Source organism: Pogoniulus pusillus, chromosome 4 (assembly GCF_015220805.1).
Source record: "Pogoniulus pusillus isolate bPogPus1 chromosome 4, bPogPus1.pri, whole genome shotgun sequence".
Lineage (NCBI taxonomy): Eukaryota > Metazoa > Chordata > Aves > Piciformes > Lybiidae > Pogoniulus > Pogoniulus pusillus.
The window spans coordinates 23753445-23768818 of NC_087267.1; the positions used below are offsets into that span (position 1 = coordinate 23753445).

General features: G+C 40.2%; 1 protein-coding gene across 8 annotated transcripts in view; it reads right to left on the reverse strand.

The window, feature by feature from the left end:
- Positions 1 to 10913: 10913 nt before the first annotated feature.
- The window catches only part of POT1 (protection of telomeres 1), a 102659-nt gene continuing 98198 nt past the window's right edge, over positions 10914 to 15374 (reverse strand). For all 8 annotated transcript variants that reach the window (XM_064142371.1, XM_064142370.1, XM_064142374.1 and 5 more), the window contains 2 exons: positions 13626 to 13731; positions 10914 to 12636 (listed from right to left, as the gene is read on the reverse strand). In XM_064142371.1, coding sequence (XP_063998441.1) covers positions 12524 to 12636; positions 13626 to 13731 — 219 coding nt within the window. In that variant the 3' untranslated portion in view covers positions 10914 to 12523. The remainder of the gene's footprint in view (positions 12637 to 13625; positions 13732 to 15374) is intronic.

Consider the following 15374-nt stretch of genomic DNA (forward strand, 5'->3'; position numbering starts at 1 on the left):
TTGTGTTTATTAACGTGTTTTTCAGATATCTGGAGAAAGAAGGGCAGAACACTGTACATGTCTGTTCTATGTTATTTCAACTCTTCATTTGGAAATTGAAGTGTTTATAGATCATGATCAAACATATTTGTGTTTACTAAACCCTCACATTTCATTGAGAGCCTGGCTGTGCTCCATCAGTGAACAGGCTAGAATTTGGGAAATAACAGCTTTCCATGTTATTTATTATGCTGTCAATTGTCATACTGTTCTCTTTACAGTATGACAATTGACAGATCAGGACACCTCAGACACCAATAGCAAGACATGAGTGTCTTGGTGTGTGTGAGCCTTCCCTTGTGCCTATGCTGACAATGTGTAAGAGACTATTTCGTGTCCATGCCCAGGTCCTGGCCACATGGCTGCTGTGTGGTCTCTGTGAGGAGAGACCAAGGACTGTCCCATGCCAGACATAGCCCATTCCAGCCAGATTCCACTGACCTATCACAAGGCATAGGTGAGTCCCTCAGCCAAGATGATGGTTTCCCTGTGAAAACAAGGTTAAGAAAGGGGCAAACACTGCTTGGCAACAAGAAGTGAGGAAATAAAGTGGGAGAAACAGCCCTGTGGGCATCAGGATGAAAAAATGAGGGGAAAAAAAGTGTTACAGGCGAAAGTAGAATATATCCCGGTCACATTTTTCCTTCTGTCAGTTTCAATTGGAATTGATTTCCAATTCTGAATTGCTCTTGGCAGGAGTGTTTGGTACAGCTCCATACTTTCCTGACACAAAGTATCCAATGACCCCAATATTTAGAATGAAGCATGTATACCTTTCCCATAGTCACCATGAAATGAGTTAAGAATTCCCTGCCCTATCACATCAGATCAGCCTCTCCTTACCTAGCTCGAAAAGTAGGCCAAAGACAGTCACATTTCTGTAGGCCTTACAGAATGGCTAAATGGGCTTTTAAAACGATTGCTATTTTTAAAATGCCTTGTTAAGCTTGCTCTGAAAAGGTATACTTAAAAGGTACCTTTGTGTAATATATAGTCCTTGCCAAAAAAACCTCAATGTAAGCAGGCCCTGGCATGTGGTGAAGTGCAAGAATGCATCTAGCTAATGATGAATATTATCATTTTGGCAAGGTTTTTTTTAATGCATTTTTTTAAAAGGAAAAATAATCTGACCTCTCTCAGATCAGATTAACAATTCCAGTATCCAGAAACAGCAGCATTAAATTGGTTTAGATGCATAATTGTAAATTAGTAGTCTAGGTAATCACTTGTATACATATTGTAATAATATTCAAAAGGTCCTTCATTATCAAAGCATAGAGAGCATGGCAGTTAACAGATTTGCATTGTCAAGACAGAGTATCGAAGTTTTAGGAGCACACTGTTAGATATTTAAGGAACTCTTGTCATTCATAACCATAATTTTGTATGTGACTTGATCTTTCCCATCCCTTCAAAAGAATTTTTTCAATTTTTTTTTCCTTGCAAGAAGAATCCAAACTGCAGCATGCTGCTAACAAATGCACTGGCTGATCTGTAGGGGAGAAGCGAATCATCTTCACCTTTCTCCCCTCAACAGAACATAGTAAATAGTGGAAACATAAAGAAGTCATCTCCCTTTAAGACAACTGTAGCAGTGAGACCTCATGCCCATCACTGTACGTACCAGGGTACCTATGCGCAGTAAGAAACCGAGGCGCAGCAGGTCATGATCTTTAACAGCTCCTTTTACTGTGGGTTTATGTCAAACTCAATCACTGCAACGATTTTTTTTTTTTTGGTCACATCTTGCACCTTTAGCATAGCAAACGGTGAGAGAAAAAGAACATTTTCCCAGATGGAGTATCATACGAATGCATGCCAGAACAACAGCATTAATGTTGCTGTTTGATGTAAGCCACTTACCCACCTCATTGTTAAAAATAAAAATCCCGTTTGGTAATATACATCATGCCTATGAGTGATCATATTTGTCATTTGAAACATTGCTTCAGAAGGGTAAGGCATCATCCGTGGACAGAAGAAGAAAGAAATAAAGCCTGCACTTCAATCTGTCTGATCAGCAGATTGCAGTGTTCAGTTTTGCCACTATTTTGATCATGAAATTCAAGCACCATTTTCAAACTGCCATCATTCAGAGATTTCCTTTCAGCCAACCAACATCTCTGTAATTTAAAGCTACCTGATAGCCAGTCTTCAAAATTACAGTTAGATAAGAACTCCATTATAAAGATGAAGCTTGTATTTTGCAAGACTATTTTTTAACAGTGGTAGTCTACAACCTGTACACACAGAGAAGATACAAAGTAGATTTATGCTCAAATCTTTGCATGCAATAGAACAATTATGAGACTCAAAAATCTCTGGCATATTTCCACATTATTTTCTCCTAGATTACCTGCAATACTTAAAATTAATGTCCAGTTGGGATTTGGCTCTTTTAATTTTCTCCCTGAATGGCTTCATGAGAACTCTGTGGTCCCCCTGAGTGGCCTGTGCCTTTCAACAACCATAAACTCTTCACAGAATCACATTATTATTGAGGTTGGAATAGACCTCTGAGATCATCAAGTCCTAAGACCTAACACCACCACACTGACTAGACTGTATCACTAGGTGCCACACCCAATCTTTCCTTAAACATCTTCAGTGACAGCAACTCCAGCACCTCCCTGGGCAGTCCATTCCAGTGTCTAATTATCCTTTCCATGACAAAGTGCTTCCTGACATCTAACCTAAATCTCCCTTGGTGCAGCTTCAGGCCATTCCCTCTTCTCTTGTCACAAGTTGCCTGGGAGAAAAGCCCAACCCCCATCTTACTACAACTTCCTTTCAGGTAGTTGTAGAGTGTGGTAAGGTCCCCCCCGAGTCACCTCGTCTCCCAGCTAAACAACCCCAGCTCCCTTAGCCTCTCCTCATAAGGCTTTCCCTCCAGCCCTCTCACCAGTCTCACAGAATCACAGAAACATCCAGGTTGGAAAAGACCCTCAGGATCACCAAGTCCAATCTATAACCCTACTCTACAAGATTCACCTTAAACCATACCCCTAAGCATCACATCCAAACGACCCTTAAACACATCCAGGGTTGGTGACTCAACCACCTCCCTGGGCAGCTCATTCCAGTGCCTGACCACTCTCTCTGTGAAAAACTTTCTCCTAGTATCTAATCTAAACCTATCCAGTCTCAGCTTGAGGCCATTCTCCCTTGTTCTGTCTCCAATTACCTGTGAGAAGAGACCAGCACCAGCCTTTCCACAACGTCCCTTCAGGTAACTGTAGACAGCAATGAGGTCTCCCCTCAGCCTCCCCTTTTTCAAAGTAAACAGCCCCTGCTTCCTCAGTCGCTCCTCGTAAGATTTATTCTCTAGGCCCTTCAGCAGCTTCAGGAAGTTATCCTCTACAACTCTGGGAACCTCTGAGACTGCTCCCCCTCTGCTGTGTTGTATTCTCAGACGACACGAGGGAAGTCCCTGCACAAGAAAAAAGGCAAGTGATTGTGAGACTTCTCACAGATGCCAAATGAGTACTTTTTCTGTCTCTTCATCCTAGTTGGATGGTCTATAATTGACTTCAACCAGCTACCTGTCTTGTTGGCTTTTCCCCTGATTCTTACCCATAAACAGTCAGCCCTATCATCACCATTACCTTCAACATAATCAAAACAGTCCCTGACATACAAAGCCAGGCCACAGCCTCTCTTTCCTTGCCTATTCCTTCTGAAGAGTTTGCAGCCATTGATTTTGGCACTCAAGTCCTGTGAGACAAGCCACTGTATTTCTGTGATGGCCTCTATAACATTGTTTTCTTTATACACAGTGGCTTCAAGCTCCTTCTGTTTGTTTCTCATGCTGTGTGCAGTAGCGCAGATGTACTGCAGTTGCTTTAAAGATCTTGCCACCTTTTTTGCACAACGAAGTCCTAATTCGTACCTGGCTGTTCCTGTAGTTGCTAATTCATCATCTTTCGTGTCACATACTTCTCCCTGTCCTACCTCTACTGATACAGCAGACTGAAAGACCTTGCTAGCTCATCATCCTTTGAATATTGGTGTGCTGCCCTCAGGTTTATTTCCAGCAAGCCTGGTTTTGTGTCCTTACACATTCAAATGTATTTTAAAGCTCTTTCAGTGAGCCCTTCTAGCTCATATGGTAGGCATCTTTTCCCCTTTTGAGACAGGTGTATCCCTTCTTTTGCCAGCAGGCCTGGTGTCCTGTCAATCAATCCATGATTAAAGAAACCAAAGTCCTGCTGGAGACACCAGGATTGAAGCCAGGCATTGATCTGCTGGCTCTTTCTGTTTATGTTTTCTTGTTAAATGTAGATTTATTCCTAGCCTTTCACTATGCCTAGTTTGTGCAGACAAATGATAACACTGCAGCAATTTTATGGAGGTACCTCTACATGCAGTATTGGAGTTGTAGCAGAAAACAAGGAAAATCACATCATAGCAGTGTTCTGGGGTGAAGTCTTTAGTTATGGCACAACTCTGGTACAGGCTTTTCATCATTTCAGATCTGGCAATCCCTCATCAAACAGATGTTTCTAAAAAAACATTTCTTAATGGAAATTTTGTGTATATAGCCTCTGGACCCCGACACTTATGTTTTCAAATACCCTTAAAAGTGACTTCAAGGAGCCTAATCATACAGGCATACTGACAACAGTATTACACAGTTAATTTGTTTTCTGATTGCTTTTATTTTTTGCTGTTATTTTTTGTGTGGTATTGTTTTCTTTAAAAACTTTAAAAAATACAATCTTATCACTTCTATGCCCTTGCCTGTGGTGATTTTGTTATGTGCTATATACTTCACATTCCATGCATATATGCCACATACCCCACATTTCTAGTATGAAGCTGATGTTCTGATGCAGTTACCCTGTATGTGGATATAGGAAGATGAGACAGCAGAAGACATGCCTGGAGATTTCATTGGATCTGGGTGTACCAATGTTAACCTGATGTACTATTAGTTCAACTTCTGAGTGGCTTTAAATAAGTTATTGTGATGGTTTGGGGGTTACCCCACCCCTCCCACACTTTGTATTTGCCCCAGCTAACTCAGACGAACCCTGGGAATATAGATGAAGCAATTTATTTACAGCTAGCAAAATTTACAAGCAGCTATTTACAATATATACAGTTATATACAATTATATACAGAAATATACAAAGGATAAACAATACAAAAGCACAACTCCCCTCCCAGAAACCTGAGTCCCCAGGAGGGGCTCTCAAACCACCCCAACACCTCCCCCCCGGCCCTCTTAACCTTACCCCAGTTCTCAGGAAGAAGAGAGGTGCAGCCAAGAGGTTAGGGAGCAAGGTTAGTAGGAGCAAGGTTAATGAGATGTAACCAGGTCTAAGGCAAAAGCAAGAGTGAGAGACAAAATGGAGAAAAAGTCTTTCTTCTTCCCAGAGTTCTCAGCGAGACTGTGAGAGAAGTTGACATCAATTGTTTTCATTTCACTGCCCGTTATCTAGTTCTTCTACCAAAACATTCTAGCTTGCTTCAAACTAGCACAGTTATGATCTATTTCAGTAATTCTTTAAACATCAAAATAGGCATTTGACCTTTTATTAATGTTTTTAGAAACTTAAATCACATACTTGTTAAAGAAACTGACCAAAGGGAATGTGACTTGTGTTTCTATTAAGGAGGTTGCTAGTAAGAGTGTGGTGGTTTAGGCTGTTACCCGCCCCCCCACACTTTAGAAGGTACCCCAGCTAACTCAGTCGGACTCTGGGAATATAAATGAAGCTATTTATTTACAGCTAGCACAATATACAAGCAGATATTTACAGTATATACAGTTATATATAGAAATATACAAGTTAAAAGTAATACAGAAACACAACTCCCCTCCCAGAAACCTGAGTCCCCAGGAGGGGCTCTCAACCACCACTGCACCTTCCCCCTACCCCTCTCAACCTTACCTCAGTCTTAAGGAAGAACAGAGGTTCAGCCAAGAGGTTAAGAAGCAAGGTTAGTGGCAGTGAGGTTAGGGAGATGCAGCTCAGACTGAAGCCAGAAGCAGAGTGAATAAAAAATGGCGAAAGTGTTATCTAATGTTTTCCCTTCTTGTTCCCATACATCCCAGTGAGACTGTGAGGGAAGTTGACATCACAATTGTTTTCCTTTTCACAGCTAATTATCTACCTTTTCTCACCAAAACATTCTAGCCTAATTCAAACTAGCACAATCCACCCCTGTCTGCTTCACTCAGAGTATAGCTGAGAACTGATCTAATCTAAACAAATATTTACACTAAAATAATATTTGCAAGTTCAGTTCACACTTCATTTCGGTTATCTCAGATGTAGGTGATTCAAAAGCTCAGAACACTTTGTCTCCTCACACATGAGACGAGAACAGGGACTCCCAGGTGACGTTGGGTTCGTGCTCACGTACTGTAGATTTCTTTCAGTGTTGGATGCCGATGGTACCTAGAACAGATAACTCCTAACAGCTCGTATTACACACTCTGAATTTAAACTCTCTCAGCTAAAGTTAGATTTCTCTGTGGAATATACTGGATTTCACCATTCTCCTGCATTACCCAGTATGTATGACCAGGACCTTCAGCAGAAACCACCCTTTGAATCACACTTTGTCAAAAGCTGAGTCTTGGCTTTCACCGTAGCAGGTGCCAAAAAGGCCTGCACAGCAACAGACTTTGACATGTCTGTTGGAGGGTTTGAATCATTGGGGGTCTGACCTGAGGTCTGTGAGTTCAGATCTGCCTTAGAATTAACAGGGTTCTGGACTGCTGGTTGGGGATTCGAACTGGCTGAGATGGTGTTATCAGTGTTGTTAGGAACATTCTGATTTTGAGCCTGTACTCCTGGGATGCCTGCCAAACCTGGCACATTATCTTTGTTGTCGTTATTGTTATTGGTAGTTTTCTCAGAATCTGAAGAAGGAGGTGCAGTAACTATCCCTGGCTGTGCCCCATTGTTTTGGTTTTGATTTCCACTGGTACAGTTTTTTTGAGACACTGAGCCATTTGCTTTTGAAACAGAATCTTTCCAAGTTCTTACAGGCACTGCATTTGAATTTTTCACACAAAATGCCAGAATTAATATGAAAATCAAACCCATAAGACATAAATTGACAAATGAGAGAAGCAACAGAGTTTTACATGAGCAATAACCTGAACAAATGTCTGGCATCCCAGTTCTGGGTTGAATTACACTCATCAGGGCTGTAGTTAAAGCAGTATTTTGATTGCTTGTAATATTATTGACAAATACCCCTGTGTGATGGTTTGGGGTCTTACCCGCCCCCCCCACACTTTTGGAATTGCCCCAGCTAACTCAGACGGCCTCTGGGAATATGAATGAAGCTATTTATTTACAAGCAGCAAATATACAAGCAGCTATTTACAATATATACAGAAATATACAAAAGATATACAACACAGAAGCACAACTCCCCTCCCAGAAACCTAGGTCCCCAGGAGAGGCTCTCAAACCACCTCAACACCTCCCCTTGCCCTCTCAACCTTACCCCAGTTCTCAGGAAGAAGAGAGGTGCAGCCAAGAGGTTAGGGAGCAAGGTTAGTGGGAGCAAGGTTAATGAGATGTGACTAGGTCTGAAGACAAAGGCAGAATGAAAGACAAAACGGAGAATGTTTTACTTCTTCTTCCCAGAGTTCTCAGCATGACTGTGAGAGAAGGAGACACAATTGTTTTCATTTCACTGCCCGTTATCTAGTTCTTTTACCAAAACATCCTAGCTTGCTTCAAACTAGCACACCCTGTAATGTTACTGGTAAGATTTTCAGTGACATTAAAACCAGCATAACCAAGAATGAAATTACCCCAGGACCAGAAAATGCTTGTAACTTTAGCTTTGACCTTCTTAAAAACCATATGAAGCAAGAAATAACGAATTTGGTCTTTGATCCAATTGTACACAAAAAAAAAACCAGCAAACAGGCCACACAATAGCCCCCACCAAATAAAATAGCTGCTTTATTAGCTTCATTCTGATTCCTAGAGTTAATTAACAGTCACTCAAATGAATTTGCCCCACGTTGGTCGCCAAATAAAAGTATGTGGTGGTTTAGGCTGTTACCCGCCCCCCCACACTTTAGAAGGTACCCCAGCTAACTCAGTCGGACTCTGGGAATATAAATGAAGCTATTTATTTACAGCTAGCACAATATACAAGCAGATATTTACAGTATATACAGTTATATATAGAAATATACAAGTTAAAAGTAATACAGAAACACAACTCCCCTCCCAGAAACCTGAGTCCCCAGGAGGGGCTCTCAACCACCACTGCACCTTCCCCCTGCCCCTCTCAAACCTACCCCAGTCTTAAGGAAGAACAGAGGTTTAGCCAAGAGGTTAAGAAGCAAGGTTAGTGGCAGTGAGGTTAGGGAGATGTAGCTCAGTCTGAAGCCAGAAGCAGAGTGAGTAAAAAATGGCGAAAGTGTTATCTAATGTTTTCCCTTCTTGTTCCCATACATCCCAGCGAGACTATGAGGGAAGTTGACATCACAATTGTTTTCCTTTTCACAGCTAATTATCTACTTTTTCTCACTGTGCTGGCTTGAAGCAAGCTAGAATGTTTTGGTAAAAGAACTAGATAATGGGCAGTGAAATGAAAACAATTGTGTCTCCTTCTCTCACAGTGACGCTGAGAACTCTGGGAAGAAGAAGTAAAACATTCTCCATTTTGTCTTTCATTCTGCCTTTGTCTTCAGACCTAGTCACATCTCATTAACCTTGCTCCCACTAACCTTGCTCCCTAACCTCTTGGCTGCACCTCTCTTCTTCCTGAGAACTGGGGTAAGGTTGAGGGGGCAAGGGGAGGTGTTGGGGTGGTTTGAGAGCCCCTCCTGGGGACCTAGGTTTCTGGGAGGGGAGCTGTGCTTTTGTATTGTTTATCCTTTGTATATTTCTGTATATAACTGTATATATATTGTAAATAGCTGCTTGTATATTTGCTGCTTGTAAATAAATAGCTTCATTTATATTCCCAGAGGCCGTTTGAGTTATCTGGGGCAAATTCAAAAGTGGGGGGGGGGGGGGGGGGGGGGGGGCGGGTTAATGCCCAAACCATCACACTCACCAAAACATTCTAGCCTGCCTCAAACTAGCACAAAGAGCTAAGAGTCATTGCTGCCCGAGATGCCCAGCTTTCAGAAACTGGAGTGTGCCAGTGTTGCAAGATCAGCGCACAGCCGTCCCAAGATTTTCACCCACCGATCAGCCATTCACAGGCCTCAGCAGTGATAACGATAATTAGTAACTAATGATCAAAGCCCCATCTCTGTGACTTCCATTCCTCCATATGAAGGCTACAAATGAGACACAGACATTTTCAACTGCATGTGCACTACTTCCTATATAATTGTCATGAAGGGCCTGCAGGACCTAAAACGGGCTTATTTATGCCTTGCCCTGCCTGGGCATGTTTTTCTGTCTAAACCAGAGGTAAGCACATTAAATGAACAAAAAGGAGGCACAACAGACCTGGTGCCATAAGGTCTGGTCTGCCAGGACCCTTGGTTGTAAACATGTTGTGTAAGCCCACACACACCCAGCTCGTGTCTCCCTGGTTTACACCCATGTGATCCCCATATTTGGGAAAGTCCAGGGAAGTGGCATTTGTCGATTATGGTAAGGTTTGGCTGAATGCCAATCTGATTGGTTATTCTAGTGGCCAAGGGACCATTAATCTCGGCCCACATTCAATAAACAGGGGTACATAGGTAAACCCTCAGGCTCTGACCCACTTGCAGCTGCCTGCCTGAGTACCTTAGTTGCAGAGCTCACTTAAGCCTGCTTATATATATATGTGTAGCCTATAGTCTCCTAGCCAGCTGTGCACATCTGCATGCCACTGTGTTATCAGGACCAGATCCTGTATTGCCTGCCTTTACCTACAGAGCACAGCCTCCTAAGCCAGCCATGCACATCTTGCATGCCTGCTGCCTTATCATTGCCTGGTAAGCGCCATGGTCACTGAGTTAACCAGGAAGCAGACTCTGGATTGTGTGTACATGCTATCGGCCTGCTAGCCGCGTGAGAATCGTGCTGAGACAGCACGATATCCTACTCCTGCACCTCAGATCCTGCCTGCTAAGAATCCCTGGACAACGCATCCAGAAGAAGCCAGCAGCACCAAGGCAGAGATTGCATCCGTTGCCAGAAGAATCAGGTCAGAGACCATCATTTCCCCACAAGTCGGGACGAATCTCCTTTCCCCTGAAGCCAGGAAGATTCCAGCCTCAAAGTCCATGGGCAGAGATCCCCTGAAGTCTGGACACTAGGCATAAGCTGTGATGTAGCCCCAGAGGGTGATTATTGATTAATCAGGATTCTAAGTAAATGCTTTAATACCTCTGTAAATATCTGTTGCCTCTGCCATAGAGCAGAATCAGTTTCCAGCCTGCTCTGCTTGACAAATAGTGTGTAGACCCCAAACGGTATTTGCCGCGGGGTATAGTTTGAACGTTTGCTAGTTAATTAATAAGTCACGGTACATATTTTATCCTAGAATGTTTTCAGGACCGTGTAAGAATCCTTTTAATATTAATGTACAGTGGTTGGGGGTGGCGAGAGTTCAGAATATTGAGTTTAATAAATATATATATTTTATATAATATTATCTTGCTCCAATTAATTTCTCCCTTCTGCCAAAATTGGTGTAGGCAGCAGAATACTCCTCCGCGACAAATATGATCTTTAGTATGGCCAAATACATTATTTCTGATTACTAATAAAAAATATTTCTATGAATTACATTTGAAAAGAGAATGGAACATGTATGTTTCAATCAAATAAACTACACAAATGTTCACTTGGAGCATTCTGTTGGATGAATGCTACTTGACAACAGTTTTCACAGTGTTATGATCTAGGAACCAAAAGTCAAGTAAAAAAAAATCTCCATATTTGAAAAAATCTTTACTAAACATTTTATTACAATAACGTGACAGTGAAAAAAAAAAAACCAAACCAAACATAAAATCAATTGATGCACATGCAGAGTTTTCTGGCAGGGCTCCCACACAAGGGATCGTTTACACCAATGTTCAAACCAGATTCTTATTTATTACGTTACAAAAGGCTTATTTAGAAAAAACAAACAATATGAGAATCTATCAAGAGTTCCTAACAAAAATCTGAAAATAAAAACATTCCTTTCCACTGTTTTCCTCCACTCTATACAAGGGAAGCCAAAAAGATTGCCCTCAACTTAAGCCCTAACTTCTGAAATAATTTAAACACAGGAAGGGTCTGCTTGTTCTATTTTTTCATACTTTTAAAAGGAAATATCCACTAAACACTTGGTTCTTCCTATACATCCATCAGTAAGAACAATCTCCTGGTTTATGACAATTACCTGGAAATTATCAGAAGATATTTAGAGGAAATTTTAAATTACAAATTGCATAATCAACCTAACAGCCCTGAAAAATTAAAATCCAAAATGTCATCTACTATCCATTTACAAGTATTCCATCTTGCTTCTGAAATTCCTTAAAAAAAAATCTGTTGTAAATAGTAAGTAACTTTTTCTGATAGAAAGCATCTGTCTTGTCATGGATTTCTACATTAACTATCCTCGGAGAAACATGTCCTGAAGTGGTGCTCCAGACTTCTGAATGCAAAATGAAATCAACATTTTTTCTAGTCCAGCAGTATCACTAATCAGTTCTGTATCTCTAAATTTAGTCATAAAATCTGATTATGTAAGATAGAAACAACAGATCTGGGCAGTGCAATCTGACAGTAAATTTAGCCAGACATGTGAGAGCCTTTGAATACACAGATCCAGCTAATAAACATACTAACAATGCTGGTGCCAAACAAGGCCACCTTAAAAAACATTAGAATCTAGCAAATGGCAATATTAATTTTACAGTTTCACACACTCTTTCTTTCATGGCTTAACTTTAATTACAGTGATCATCATTACAAGGATACATTCTTAACTCCATCAGAATCTATGATTACCAGAACACAGACAGTTACCTTAGTATGATTAAAAGGAGGAGTTCTGTCTAATTGCATCTATCACTGCAAAATCAAGGCATTCTCTAAAAGCAGAACTCTCCATCCAAGTGTTTGAGAACAGTAACATATGCTTACACTAAGTAATCCAGCTCACTGAAGAAATACAGAAATTAACAAAGCAGCATCACTCTTACTGTATTTTTTGAGTAAAACTCACCAGTTTAGAATAATCTCATTCCTGCCTTTTTGAAGGGCAGATGGATACTAGATTGCTTCCATCAGTCTGAGCCAAGCAAGCTCCAGTGAAAAACCCTACCACTTCTACTTGCAAGCAGATCATAAGGCTCTATGCCAGTAAAGCAGTAAACACATCAAAGAATAACTCCCGATCACATTAATATACAAACTAGAACTTCGTATGTACTGATTGAATTCTTAAGAAAAGAATAAAGATGTTTATTTCACCAGTTTCTGATCTCACTCTCCCTCCTCAAAAAAATAATTGTAATTACTGGATTACTTCCTACTAGCAACACATCACTCACTATACAACATCTTCAGCAACTGTAGTGTCAAAAATTTGGTAATAAACTTGATGATTCATCTCATCTTTGACAATATATGACCTGATGAAGCATTCCAGCCACGGTAAGTCATCTACAAACAAACACCAAATTATTGTTTAATACTAATTTCTAACTTTTAGTGATGTATAACAAGCAAGATCTTAACCAGGATATCTAACTGTATACATCAGTTAATAGGAACAAAAGTGCATTAATGCTTTTGAAATTCAAATTTGTATCTTAAAATTTCCAACATCATCTGAAATGGTGTGCAGTGACAATCTTCCAAGCCTCACATTCCCCACTCCAGCATTATCCTGAAACACTCGGTACCAGCAGTGTAGCACATAAAAAGACTCATTGCCATGTGTCTCAGTTGAGACAATTTCATTCATCACAAAGGGAGTATCATTTACAGCCTTCACAATAGGGCCACTTTTTATGAGTATGGTAAAGACTGCAGCGTGATTGTTGTGGCCAGAGACTGCCAAGTATGAGTAGGGAGTATGCTCTGGAGGTTATAGCTGTGAGAGAGACACAGAGCTGCCTTGGACCTGCAAATTTTAGGCAGAGATCTTTCTACCATAACAAATACAGCACAAAAACTCTGTGACTGGATTTGGATTAAAGTTTTGCTCAACTTCCATGAATGTTTCCTGTAGCAAGAGATGCTGTAAATCAGCAAGTGCATTCAAAAGCAGAATATCACCCAAAACACATTCCAGACACTAAATTCCCTTTCAGTTTTCCCTAACATACTGTGACATTCAATGCAAGAGTGTTTTAGTTAACTTCCAGATGAATACAACCAACCTGTTAGTGCCTGCACAGACACGACTGTACTCCTACATCACTGCATGCTACATGAGAAGTGACTGACTGTTACTTTTCTTTCTTTAATAGTTCTAATATTACAGAAACACATCAAAACAAATTAATTGGAACTCTCCTTAAAGATTCCTTCATTTCTCTGTTGAGTTTTGCCCATATATAAGTTGAACTCTAAGACTTTGTTTATGCAAAAGCAATTAGAAGACCCTTTCCCTTTCCACCCTCCTTCAAAAATAATAACAAACTAACCTAATTTTCTTCCTGGAGGACAGAGAGTATTCATGGTCATCTGCATCTTTTGCTGAAGAGAATTGCTAGTTAAGATTTCAGAAGCAGGAATTTGGAAAAACTTTTCCTGGAAGAGAACAGAAACATATGAAGAGCTGCAAGAGGCATAAGTAATCATTAGCCAGAATCCTGACTGCAAGTTCTTTTATCAATTAAGGAAGTTAAAATCATACAGATAGGTAATACAACAGAACAACATTATCAACTATTCAGATACAAAAAAACTCCCAGACTGCCTCTTAAAATTAGTCGTCTGTATTTCTGTACACATGAACACTCAGGGACTACAGCCACCTAGAAAACACACGTGTAGGTCTGTATAAATAACCGGCAGATATTCTTTGTAAGCCTCTATAACAAGGCAATGTTACAGCTGAAGAGGATGATCAGTCCTCCTCAACAGCCCCTTCACGCAGCCAGAAGAAATGTTGAGAGGAACAAAGCCATCTGAAAACTAGAGGGCACTGCAACACGGATTCATAAAACACCCTTAGTTTGAGTTTTAGAAACAATGAGTAAGGCTTACACTGTGGGATGCATTTCTGAATAGAGCAGTAAAATGAAGAATGGAACACAGAAATGTTAAATAAACTGTTTCTCTGTATTTTTAAACCACATACGCTAAGCATTATAGACAAAAAGCCTATTTTTTTCTTTCAAAGTTTGTTACCTGTTTTTGTATCTCTAAAGTCTCATTACCTTATACCATCTCAAAGGGTTCTGATGGAAACTGTTCCTTTTTGTTAAAAGATACAAATACAGAATAATTTGCCTTTGCATAATTTTTGTATGACATATTTGAAGGAAGTTTCAAAAGTTACTGGATAATCCAGCAGCAAAACTGACAGGTAACTACTTTTTCCTCTCATTCCTCCAATTCTTCTTCTGACTACAAAATTTCCATTTTTTTTTCCTTCAATGAATTTTCCTATTAAGAAAGGAAAGAACCAGGAGCATTCCCACAGAAGTCAGAATAGATGCTAGCGTAAATTTGCACTTCATTGTAGTCCACTTCCTTCTGAGGTGGTGCTGAAGGACCCAAATTTAGGCTTGGAAGGTATTGTATTGACTGTGAAGTGTCACCAGTAGGAACATAGGCCATCTGGGAGGAATCCAGAACAGTGGGGATGATCAAAGTTTTCAAAGAACTCTGATATGGATTAAAAAACTCTGATATGAAAAAAAACTCATATATGGAAGAAGACAGAAGGAATGTTGGTTGTTTTAGCCTTCAGAAGTTAAAATCATACAGTTTACAATGACAGGAAAACCATCCAATCTCCACTGTCTCAGGAAGAAAGAATGGTCTTAAGTTGCTTCAGAGAAAACTGAAGATAGGTTAACTCTAAGGGTAGTCAAGTAGCTAAATCAACTGCTTCTGAAATCAAAGACAAATACCTGTATAGCTATAGCTGAAACCTGCCTAAGTTCAGGGGGGAAAAGGTCTTGTCTACCTCATAGCCATATGAAACAAAACCTAAGAATTACTGAATGGATAGATTCTACTTGGAGTTCAACAAAGAGGTAATGAGATATCCAGAAGTTATCCACACATAAAACACTCCAATCACAGAAACAGCATTGAGGCTTCATAATTTAACACTACCAATAAAAGAGAAATTCAGCCATGGAAACACAGAGAAGTCTGTGGAAATACCAAATAATCTATCTACAAACTTCAGTCTTGTAGTTATGCTTTGATGTTCTATA